Consider the following 12,832-nt stretch of genomic DNA (forward strand, 5'->3'; position numbering starts at 1 on the left):
AGGCATTCATGGCTAATTTTATACCATAAGAGGACAGGGAAGCTAAGGCAATAGAGTTCGAGCATCTCAAGCAAGGGAATAAAAGTGTGCAAGAGTACTATATGGAATTCATAATTTTGGCTAAGCATGCTCCTCACATGGTTAAGACAAAAAAAAACAAAGATCCACAGGTTTGTTGGCGGTTTGGCTTACCACATTAAGGATTCGACATCAGCTGCAGCGGTAGGAATGACAGATTTCTCCTCTGTTGTGGGATTAGCCAAGCACTTAGAAAAGGACAGACAACAAAGGAGAGAAGAAAAAGAGCATAACAAGAAAGCCTGGATAGCGGGCGGGTTTAATGGTACATCCAGTGGAGGTGGAAGGGGTTCCTCCAATAAGGAGTCATTAGCACTAGCTCAGTCCAATCATCAATCAGGTGGTGGGTCTTCCTTCAGACGTACTCAGAGTTATGGAAACCAGTCTTGCCAGAATCAGAATTTTAGGACACCATCCTCATATAGCCAGAGTCATGTTGAGCAACATTTACAACAACAAGGTCTTTGTGGTACATGTAAGCGGCAATATTCAGGTAAGTGCAAGCTCGGGTTTCACGGTTGCTATCATTGCAGAGACAATGGTCATATAAAGGCAAACTGCCCAAAGTTGCGACGAAATTCCAGTGGGGGATTAACTCGTCCTTCTAGTTCCTCAGCTACTATAGTTGCACCACCTCAGGCTCGTGGTTCTCATAATCAGTTCGGGCATGGAAAAGCCAGATGTGCAGATCGAGTTACTCAGGGAGGGGGCAGCCCCGTTTGTTTGCTGCACTTGATTATCACAGTGCAGAGGCATATGCATAAGTTATTGCAGGTATACTTCTAGTATGCTCACATAATGCTTGTGCCATAATTGATCCAGGTTCAACGTTTTCGTACGTGACTCCATACTTTGCAATTAACCTCGGGCTAGAACCTGAACAACTTAGTGAGCCATTCCTAGTATCTACTCCAATTGGCGAGTCAGTGAAAGCAACACGTGTCTATAGAGGTTGTATAGTTTCAGTCCAAGGTCGCAGCACTGAGGCCGATCTCATAGAGTTAGAAATGGTGGATTTCGATGTGATCATGGGTATGGATTGTTTGTCTTCCTGCTATGTCATGTTAGATTGCCGTGCCAAGATAGTCAAGTTCCAATTTCCAAATGAAGAAGTCTTAGATTGGAAGGGTAGTTCAGCATCGCTTGTCGGTAAGTTTATTTCTTACCTTAAGGCACAACGAATGATCAGTAAGGGGTGTCTTGCCTATTTGGCTCACATCATTAATCCAGAATCAGAACCACCAGCTCTTCAGTCTGTGCCAGTTGTTAGAGAATTTCTAGAAGTTTTCCCATATGACCTTCTCGGACTTCCTCCTAAAAGAATCATAGACTTTGGTATTGATATCATGCCAAGAACTCAACCCGTATCTATACCTCCTTATAGGATGGCTCCAGCAAAACTTAATGTGTTGAGAGAACAGTTGAAAGACCATCTTGACAAGGGCTCCATCAGGCCGAGTGTTTCACCGTGGGGTGCCCCTGTCTTGTTTGTCAAGAAGAAAGATGGGTCTCTCAGAATGTGCGTCGACTATCGACAGTTGAATAAAGTTACCATTAAGAACAAGTATCCACTGCCAAGAATTGATGATTTATTTGATCAACTTTAGGGTGCAATGTACTTTTCAAAGATAGACTTGAGGTCGGGGTATCACCAATTGAGAATCAGAGAGGAAGATATATCTAAAACATCCTTTATAACTCGCTACGGCCACTATGAATTTTTAGTAATGTCCTTAGGGTTGACAAATGCTCTAGCTGCATTCATGGACCTCATGAATAGAGTTTTCAATACATTCCTTGATACCTTTATTATTGTGTTTATAGACGATATTCTGGTATACTCTAAAGGCGGGGAAGAGCATGTAGAGCACCTCAAGATAGCCTTACAGACCTTGAAGGAGAATGAGCTTTATGCCAAGTTTTAAAAATGTGAATTCTGGTTGCAGTCAGTGGAATTCTTAGGCCACGTGGTATCTAGTGAAGGCATCAAAGTAGACCCTCAGAAGACAGAAGCAGTCAAAAACTGTCCAAGGCTGACAACGCCAACTGAAATCATAAGTTTCTTGGGATTAGTAGGCTACTATAGAAGGTTTGTAGAGGAATTTTCCTCACTTGCAGCTCCCTTAACTAAGTTGACCCAGAAAGCAGTTAAGTTTCAGTGTTCAGACGCTTGTGAGCAGAGTTTTCAAGAGTTAAAGAAGAGGTTGACCACTGCACCTGTGTTAGCCTTGCCGACAGGTTCGGGTGGGTTCACAGTTTATTATAATGCTTCCAGAGTTGGTCTCGATTATGTTCTTATGCAAGATGGAAAAGTTATTGCTTATGCTTCCAGGCAGTTAAAGAATCATGAGAAGAACTACCTCATACATGACTTGGAGCTTGCAGCAGTGGTGTTTGCATTAAAGATATGGCGACACTACCTTTATGGCAAGCATTCTGAAGTGTTATGACATTTTCAAGCAGAAAGAATTAAATTTGAGACAGAGAAGGTGGCTTGAGCTATCGAAGGATTATGACATCTATATCCTTTATCACCCGGGAAAAGCTAATGTGATAGCAGATGCACTTAGTAGGAAGTCAATGGGTGTCTTGGCCCTATTTGTAGTACAAAGGCGATCTTTCGGTCAAGAAATTCAAAAACTAGCGAATGATGTAAATAGATTGTATGAGACCGAAGAAAGAGGTATAACTGCTTATGCCTTAGGGCAATCCTCTCTTGTTGCGCATGTTAAAGCTAATCAAGATGAAGATCTATACTTAGCGAAGTTAAAAGAAGGAGTCAGAAATAAAGAAATCATTGCTTTCACTCTAGGAAGTGATGGATTTTTGAAGTTGAATGATCGGTTATGTGTGCCTGATGTAGATGGTCTTAGGAAGACCATAATGGAAGAAGCTCACATCTCGGGGTACTCTATCCACCCAAGTTCTACCAAAATGTATTTGGACATGAAAGAGTTGTATTGGTGGAAAGGCATGAAGAAGCAAGTAGTAGATCATGTGGCCAGATGTTTGAATTGCCAACAAGTCAAAAAAGCATCAGAGGCTTGATGGCCTAGCTCAGGATATAGAGATACCACAGTGGAAATGGGAGATGATTAATATGGATTTTCTATTAAATCTGCCTCGCACATACCGTAAGCATGATTTAATTTGGGTTATAGTAGATCGACTCACAAAGTCCGCCCATTTCCTACTAGTAAAGATGACAGATTCCGCAGAGCAGTATGCACAGTTGTACATCAAAGAAATAGTCCGATTACATGGTACTCCATTTTCAATCATATCTGACAGAGGCCCTCAGTTCATGACACATTTTTGGCAGGCAGTTCAGAAAAGATTAGGTACCAAGGTCAACTTGAGCACCACTTTCCATCCACAGACCGATGGTCAGGTAGAAAGGACCATTCAGACTCTCAAAGATATGTTGCGAGAATGTGTTATAGATTTTGGAGGTAATTGGGATGATCACTTGCCACTTATAGAATTTGCTTACAATAACAGCTGTCATGCTAGTATTGGTATGGCTCTTTATGAAGTGTTGTATGGGCGAAGATGTAGGTCTCCAGTGGATTAGTTTGAACCAGTAGAGGTGCCGTTAATCGGTCCAGAGTTTGTTTGTGAGGCCTTAGAGAAAGTTCAGCTAATTAGAGAAAGGCTGAGAATGACTCAGAGTCGTCAGAAGTCCTATTCTGACAAGAGGCATCATGACTTAGAGTTCATGATTGGTGACAAGGTGTTTTTGAAAGTTTCACCAATGAAAGGACTTATGAGGTTTGGTAAGAAAGGGAAACTTAGTCCTAGATTTATCGGACCTTATGAGATTATAGAAAAGAAGGGGAAAGTGGCTTATGAACTAGCGTTGCCCGTTGAGTTGTCTTCTGTTCATCCTGTCGTTCATGTGTCTATGCTTAGAAAGTACATTTATGATGAGTCGCATATAATACCTGCTGACACCATAGAAATTAAAGAAGGCTTGACTTATGAAGAGGTACCTATAGAAATTCTCGATAGGCAAGTAAGAAAGTGGAGAATAAAAGATATAGCATCGGTGAAAGTTTTGTGGAGTAATCATGATTCAAAAGAGGCTACGTGGGAGGTCGAGGAAGATATGAGGAAGAAGTATCCTTATTTATTTGAGGAACAAGGTATGTGAACCTAGGTTTGGCTTAGCATTTATATTTTATTTATTAAATATAAGTTAGCATGTATTTATGTCCTTGTTAGATTATACTTAGTTATTGAAGTAATTTAGTTTCTATCAGAGTATATTTAGTTATTTAATAATTTAGTACCATGCCAGAGTGCATTTTATTTATTAAATTTACCTACTTTTTGCTGAAGTGTTGTGCTTTAGATTTTGTTTGGTTATTGTGGTACCTCCTTGCCGGAGTGTGAGTAATTAGTTTATGAGCTGTGTGTGGTGCCTATGAATGATGACAGGGATATTTTGTTGGTGTAGTTATGGTATTGGTGACAGGGATATTTTTTTGGATAGTCCAATTTACAGGGGAGACTCTGCCAAAATTTCTGAAAATTTAGGGAGTTAGCCAAAATTTTGAGTCCTTTGGGAAAGTGAGTAGTGCTAAAAAAACTTAAGAAGTTCAAGGACATAAGGAATGATTGTTGGCTTAAGAATAAGGTCCTAGCAACATTCGAGGACGAATGTTTTTAAGGAGAGAAGACTGTAATATTCGTCAAATCTATAAAAGTTTCAAGACACGCTCAATATAGAATTTAATTTTTTTTCTTGCCTTATGATTGATTTATTAGTTACTTATCTATTTATAAATAATTGGATATACAATTGGGGAATATTAGTAATTTTAATATTTATTAATTATTAAAAGTGGGTACCATTAAATACTTGTTAAGTCTTAAAAAAAAGACTTAAGAATTGGGCTTAAAGCCCATTGAGTAGTCTGTCCTATTGTAAGGAAAAGAAAAAGGCTTAAAGCCTTAAGCCTTGAACGAAAGAGGGGTTAGGGAAATTTTCAAAGAATTCAAAGCAACAGAGAAAAGGACTTCTACGGACAAGAAACAAAAGCACGTCCTAGCTAGGTACTCATGCAGGCAACGGAAAATTCTAGGCTTCTTTACAAATAACTTGTTCTTGAACGCAGGTATATAAAATTTTTTATTCTCAATTATCCTACATTTTGAGCCGAGGGTCTTTCGGAAACAGCCTCTCTACTCCTTCGGGGTAGGGGTAAGATCTGCGTACACACTACCTTTCTCAGATCCCATTAGTGGGATATTACTGGGTTGTTGTTATTGTTATTGTAATTATCCTACATTATAAGAATTGGATAGTTAATTGCCCTCTTTCTCTGTATCAACAGTAAGTTCATTGTTTAGATGTGAAACTTTAAAATTAATTAAAATGCACTGATTATTGTAGAATCGATTGTTTGACGGGTATATATTAGACTGCGGCCTACGTATTGGCTCGAGGAGTTTTGAGGTGAGTTGATATATCCCTTTTCTAAAGTGGTTTAACTCACAAAAGCACGCATACAAGATGTTTGATGAATTACTTAAAATAGTTAATATGTACTTAATTTTAGCGAGTGAGTACCTATCAACTTAGAATTGTTCTACCTAAAGTTTAGATGATTTATTACGAAATATGTGCAAAAATTTTCAGATTTTTGTGTTATTCTTATATGCCATTTTCATGTTGAAAATTCATGAACAAGAGGGAATCATTAGAAATGATTTGGAATGTTTATTTCATTATTATGCCATGCTTTACATTTAAGGATACCAGTATGAGTATGTATAGGATGTTCCAGAAAATATTAAGACTTGAAAAGTCACAAGAAGAAGTTTTAGAAAGAAATATTTTTTGGGAGTATCCTCTATTCTAAGAAGGGGTCATCGTCCAGGCCGAGGGTCCTGACCAAGGCGTTGACTTCCTGAAACTATTTGTGCCAAAGTAGGGAGCACACGAGCCGAGGGTCTCATTGCTGAGAATTTACTTAGCCAGGCTATGGTATGATACATGAGCGCTGAGAACCATGAAACGAGTGGCACCTCGTGGATTGGGCCAATTCGATCAGGTTGGGATCGAACCCGTGCCGATCACAGGGTGATTAAGACAGAAATAAGTCAGGATAGTTGGAACTCCCGAAGTATAAAGTGAAGTATTTTTTTTATAAGAAAGAAAATGAAAAGAATTTCTTTTAGAATATTTATAAACTGCTATTATGCAATGATTTTAGAATTGTTCTTAGAAGCTTTATGTTTTCCATGCATTTAGAATCGTTGCTCGTAATGTACATTTTATTAAAGTTTCGTCCTTGTCGTTGAGACTCACTGAGCACAATGGATGGTACTAACGTTCTTTTTTGGGAACCCACGTTGGTCTGCGGTACAACGTAGGAACCATTTTTGCAGGCGAGCATGCTATAAGTTAGGACTTCCCTCTCTTCCAGTGCTATTGGTGAGCTCCGCTTTTGTTCATGGAGTATTCCTTAGAGTTATCTTTATTTAATTATTTCTTTGTTTACTTAGAGCACTAGCCAGACAATCTCATGTCCTGAGCAATACATCAGTTTCTCAGTAGAGGCTTCATAGACACAGTCGGTGGGTTACGATTCAAATGTTTTTATAATAACTTAGCAGTATTTCAGTAGTTACTACAATCAAAGTTTGGGAGTTGGTTATTTTTGATATTCAAATTAATTAAAAGTATTTGGTTAAAGTATTACCTTGTTGCATATAAAGTTTGAGATTTTAATAGTTGTAATAAGCGCAGATGGTTAGCTCGGTTAAATATAGCGACCGGGTGCCGGTCACGTCTTGTTCAGAAAATGGGTCATGACAATTCTCTTCACCGAGCTACCATAGCTACCATAGGGGTAGATAGATATTTATGCCTTAGGACTCCTTATCAAGAAGCTTACCCGTTGTAGTACAAACATAATCTACTGAAGACCTTACATTTACTCATCATAAGCATGAAGCAAAATTGAGTTCCTCTTACTCAACTCTTCCACAGCCACATTTAATCTCTTACCAACTGTATTTTTGGATGTAGGTATCCTTGTATAACGAATAAAATAGAATTTAGAAGTTTGAATTCTTACAACTAAGCTCTACCACACGATCTAGAGTAATAAGAAAGAGTGGCAATCCTAAATGCCTTGTAGCCTCCTGCTTATAAGTGTGGTTCACAACACACCCATAAATAAGACTCTACTAGACCAGCTTGTAGACTCCCTAGGACAGAATAGCTCTGATACCACTTTTGTCACGACCCAAACCGCAGGGCCGCGATGGGCACCCGGTGCCTTACACAATCGAGTACCAACGTAATATATCTTTCTTATCATACCATCATGGGTAAGTGGGCCAGAACGGCTGTCATGAGATAACGAGAATAAAACATAAGAGAATACTACACATATGATGACCCAACATGATATAGAAACTTATACATGTGACATACGGGCCTCTAAGGCCGACATGATCATTTGTATACCCAAAACATATGCCGATAAGGCCATACAAGTATCCATATATGTCATGCCCCTTTTTTCTTCGCGAAATCGGGCTTCGACATGTGACAACTCTTTTCAGGAGGTATTAAAAGAGGAGAGTCGCCACCTAACGATTTTTAAGGTGCTTTAGGGCACCTATTATGCAAATAACTCTGTTTTAACTAGTCAACGCCACCAAAGAACGGGTAAAGGCTCAAGTTACCTCAAAAATAAGGTGTTAGGCACTCCTCGAGGTCCACAACTGTAGGTCCCAGCCGGACATAAATTATATGGATTAATATATATGATCAAATAAGCAAAGAGAGTACAAAATCTAAGAATTTTATTACAAAGAGATATTGAATAGGGAGGTGCAACTATTTTTCCGTTCTAATAGGGGGGTCCTAAGTTTTTTAGCCTAAAGGATCACCCCGTGCAACATAAATAATACTTTGCAACTCCCTTAGAATAGGGAGTTACTCATATTATTCAGCGGGCACAGACTATTATCTCCTGCTACCCGATTACTATGTTAATTCAGATTAAGCAAATGCCTACAAGACAAATTTCAGATTAAGCAATTCAGAATTAAGAAACTTAAATCCCTATAGACATGATTTCTATGTGACAAGGCATCAAGGAATGCAAGCAGTTTTCAGAGGCCAAGCGTTGCTTATCTCCAAATTATGCGGTTGTTGCATGCTGATTTGAGATTTGAAGGTTTCCAGTTATTTAACCTATATATACTGTGTCTAGGTGTGAATCACTAAGTGACAATGAAACCTATTGGAGGAAAGCCCAGAATTATTCATGCTTTCTAACAATAGCATACGTGAAACAATGTTTGAGCGATTTAACATTAACAAATTATGGCGAGTAATTATATCATATAGGCAGGATCTCTAACATTCAGCACTTAGAGCTGATTTTATCGTCATACCTTAATCCTATAGGCATAACTTCTAGTGAATAACTAAAGCGAATTGAAGGAAAATCCATTGACATTTGTTTCTATAGGTAGGTTTCTAATGTATTTGAAAGTAGTCATGCAGATTGAAGGAGTGTTTACTTCCTATAGGCATGTTGTCTATAAATACGTAGCAATAGACATAGTATTTGAACTCATGATTAATGGTAAACAAGTAGTGTGTGTGTGTGTGATTCTCCTAATATCATGATTTCTATAGTGCTCATGTAATCGAACAACGCATATAGCAAACACATGTTTAAGTCCTATAGGCATGTTATCTACCTGTTGCATGTAGATATTAAACTCTACTCATTCCCTTTTTACTAACACCACAATTGTTTGTACAAAGGTTATTATAGGCCCAATAATGTGTAAAAGTAATAAATGTTACATAACAGTTATAATAGACGAATAGCAAGCCCAAACAAACAAATATCCAGCATTGCCTGGACCTTCAATAACTCTTACACGGCGTATCCAGGCCTTCAACAAAGAGCAACATTCAATATACGACTCAGGGATCCATAGAAGAGTTCAAAACCAGTTTACTTAACCACAACACCAAGTGTTGCATCACTTGAAGCAATCAATTTAGGTACACAACACATAACAGGGGAAATGGAGTGGATAGGAACAAGTTTGAGATTAAGGGAGTGTCTAAGGACCAAGCCCTAGTGTGTCAGAGTTCACAAGGGCCTCAAGTGGACCTCGAGCAGTGCTCACACTAGAGAGGCTAACAATAGAACCTAGATAGCCTTGACTTTCAGCCAACTAAGAATAAAGGATTCAGAATAGCATAAGTAGCAAGTAAGGAAGGTGGATAGTGATGGAGGGACAGAAGTTAGGTGATACACTTATACTTAAAATATACATAGCCAAGTTGAGCATACAAAACAACTAATCAAGCAGATCACAAGACTTTGTTCAGTAAAACTTCAACATTTAGCAAAGTAGCACATAACAAACCCATATTGAGGAAATTAGAGGGAGGAACAGGTTTGTAAAGTTTGACAAAAGTTAACACAAATAGGCTGAGACCTAAGAAATCCAATTTAGGTTAAGTATGATGATAGACATATTAATTCTCATCAGAAAACAAGACTGCATTGAGACATGATATGGAGCACACATTATGGCAAAACCACATGTGGGAAGGGTCAGGGGAGAAACAATTTTGCAGTCACAGATGCACAATACAAACAAGTTAAAACCTAAGAGATTATGCTAAACATGCATCTTAGTGTCATGCTAATCAGTATTTAGACATGATGAGGGATGCACATTGTGACAAGCCAAATAATCACTAAAAGAACAGGATATCAGATGAACCATAGACATGCTGGGGAACATATTGGCACATAAGCAAGATCATAGAGAATGATCTTAATACAAATTGAAACACATTATACATGCAAGACAAATATTGCAGAGATTCAGAGCAGTGTGAGGTAGCAAGTTCATACCAAATAGCACATGTAGGGATTCTGGGATTGACACAATAGACTAATTAACTAAAGAAGATCTAAGTTATGACATAAAACAAAATGGTTCAAACATGGGGTATGGGGATCATGTTGAGTGACACAATAGCAGGGGAACAAGTCATAATTAACGCAGGAAGTTCTAGCACAAGTGTGAAGCATTCATTATAGAGATTACGGATAAAGTAAATAAGCACGTTTTAGGGAACATTCAGGCACTAATATACTGGCTAAACGAAACTTAAGAGGGTTAGATTATCCAAGTTAGACTTAGGCAATCTCAAGACTAGCAGCATTAGGAGGAAGTCAAATGCTAAAGAGACTTAGAACAAAGTAGAATTAACAGAATCGTACACAAAAGGAATCCAGAAAACATATTAAGCCATGGATTCCAGAGGTGAGAACACATGTGAATCAAAGACACATAGGGATGAAATTGCAAAAGTAAAGCGACTTACCAGTTAAACGGACAACAATAAAGAACAAAAGATCCATAAAAATCCAGAAACCTCGATGCGTCAAAGTTTCCAAGAGCTTCGAAAGAACCCCGGTCAATGCTTGCACCAAGAGAAAGTTCGAACAACAGACTCTCAGTGGCCTTGGCTTTCAGCCAACAAACACAAAACGCATAACAAGATAATGAAGGAAACAAAGAAAATAAAACCAAGAAGTCTGAATAATTTAGTAGAGAAAACAGGTAAACCTTAGTTTAGATGAGGAACAAAAAGGGTCAAACTCTCGCTGAATCGAAGCCAAGAAGTCTGATAGTTAATGTATCATGTCAGAAACATGAAGATGATACAAAATCGGAATCAAACGAACACAACGACTCAACTTCCTTAAATAATCAAGTAACCAGTACTTGTAGCGTTCAAAAGATGGCAAGTAACTCCGTGTATGCAAGAAAGGAAATGAATCATGGATGGTTTCCATGTAATATCGGATTGGGACTGAGATTTGAGTGAGGACGGCTAGGGTTTAGGTTTGAGAGATGAGAGCATGTAAGGATAGAGAGGCGATGTGGTGGGGATTTGTCTATAGGGTTTGGGGTATTGGGGATATAAGGAAAGGGCAGGTTAATTATGGGTCGTTGATCATTTAAGATCAACGACCAAGATTGAACGGGGCAGGGTGACAGGTTATTAAGCGGGTTACGACCGGGTTAATTTTAGGGGTCGTTTGGATTGGGCTTTGGGGGGGGGGTAGGCCAGAGATTTGGGGCTTGTTTGGTCCGAAAATTGGCTCAAAGGTTTGGCCAGCCTTTAAATGAGAAACTAAGGGAAAAAGTATTTTAATAAAATAATTAAATAAATTATAAAAATGATGTTTATGCAAATTAATACCTTAAAACAATAGTATAAGATTATAAAAATGTAAGATATTATTTTGACCCTGATTAAAATGACAAATGCAATACAATTGTAAAATATAGACTATTATTGCGAGATTGTGCAAATAGCCTGAAAATACTAATGTAATTATAACACTAGAGTAAAATACCTAAAGCAAATATTATAAAGGTAAAATAAGGATTTAGGTAATTGAGTCATCACAAAATAATTTGAAGGAATAATTAATAATTATTCAAGCAATTTAAATACAAAAAATCAATTTAAATACTCTAACAATTATGAAAAATTATAGAAGATGCTTGCATAAGTCTTGTAAATTAAATAATGATGCAAGCTAATATTTTGAAAGCATATACGCTTATTTTCAAAAATATGAGGGCAAAATTGGGTATCAACAACTGCCCCTCTATACCCGAAAATGATGAAAGAGTTGCACGGTAAAGAAAATAATGACCGATTTTGACCGAATGAGGTGATTTAAAAAATGGAGGCCGAACCCTAATTCCTGAGTTGCCTACATATCCCTGGTGTTACGGGAATCAGGCCGTGTGTAGTTCTGGATCCAACGGTGAACGAAACCGACGGAGTTGTTATAGGAATGACTGTATGCCTCGGAAAGGGTTCCTTTTTAGGTAGGACAATATCAGATAAGTTTATATGGAATCTGAAACGTTACGGGTGTATCTCAAAGCGAGTATCTGAACGGTTATTAAGTAAACGTGGGTAACTGATTTTGGTTGGTTACGCTTAAAATAATTGCAGGGTATGAATGTTGTGAACAGAAACCGGAGCAAAGATTGCTCCTGTTAAGAGAACGGTTAATTCCCGGGTTACCTATGAAACTTAAAACACGATGCATGCAAATATCTAGATTATGGCGAGAATTTAAACATGATGCAGATTCCCTTCGGACCATGATGCTTGTCTTTAGATGATGAGGATGGTGTCCTTAGACCGTGATGTCCTGGGCCATGAGTCATGTGATAAGGGATTCGCAGGCCATGAAATGATGTCCTCGGGCCATGAGAATGGTGCCTCTAAACCATGACGCCTTTGAATAATGATGTGCGCTTTTAAGAGATCCTCGGACCATGGAATGGTGTCTTCCAGCTATGAGGATGATGCCTTCACATTATGATGCCTTTGGACAGAATGGCGATATTTCAGCCCATGAAATGCAAAATATGATGGTTGGCCGTATGCGAAGATGAGACAAGAATAAGCTTAGTCTTGGGTAAGATGAGGTCAATGCTTAGCCTTGGGTGAGTAGAGGATAATGCTAGGTCTTAGATGGCGTATTGGAGATAGCATTTAAAAATAAGGAAAAGGCAGTGCTTAGCCTTGTGGAATTAGAAAGGCAGTACTTAGCCTCATGCAGGATGACGAGACAATGCTTAGTCTCATGCAAGTAAGGGAAGTGGTGCTTAGTTTCATGCAAAATAGGAGACAATACTTAGTCTCATGCAAAGA

The 12,832-nt window shown here is 38.4% G+C and overlaps 2 protein-coding genes across 2 annotated transcripts; both read left to right on the forward strand.

The window, feature by feature from the left end:
• The first annotated feature begins 228 nt into the window (after positions 1–228).
• LOC117274535 (uncharacterized) lies at positions 229–1,685 on the forward strand. The gene is made up of 2 exons (XM_033653871.2): positions 229–799; positions 901–1,685. The coding sequence occupies exons 1-2, from the start codon at positions 229–231 to the stop codon at positions 1,683–1,685; spliced, it is 1,356 nt and encodes a 451-aa protein (XP_033509762.2).
• Positions 1,686–3,739: 2,054 nt separating this feature from the next.
• Positions 3,740–4,231, forward strand: LOC117274536 (uncharacterized). Its single transcript, XM_033653872.1, has one exon. It carries the CDS (start codon positions 3,740–3,742, stop codon positions 4,229–4,231), a length of 492 nt encoding a protein of 163 aa, XP_033509763.1.
• The last annotated feature ends 8,601 nt before the right edge of the window (positions 4,232–12,832 follow it).

The sequence above is a fragment of the Nicotiana tomentosiformis genome, chromosome 5 (genome assembly GCF_000390325.3).
Source record: "Nicotiana tomentosiformis chromosome 5, ASM39032v3, whole genome shotgun sequence".
NCBI lineage: Eukaryota > Viridiplantae > Streptophyta > Magnoliopsida > Solanales > Solanaceae > Nicotiana > Nicotiana tomentosiformis.

Excerpts from the sequence above, each read along its gene's own strand:
- LOC117274535 (XM_033653871.2), top strand. The coding sequence starts at position 229 with ATGACAGATTTCTCCTCTGTTGTGGGATTAGCCAAGCACTTAGAAAAG. Across the intron at positions 800-900 it reads GGGAGGGGGCAGCCCCGTTT|GTTCAACGTTTTCGTACGTG; the intron begins GTTTGCTGCACT and ends TAATTGATCCAG.
- LOC117274536 (XM_033653872.1), top strand. The coding sequence starts at position 3,740 with ATGACTCAGAGTCGTCAGAAGTCCTATTCTGACAAGAGGCATCATGAC.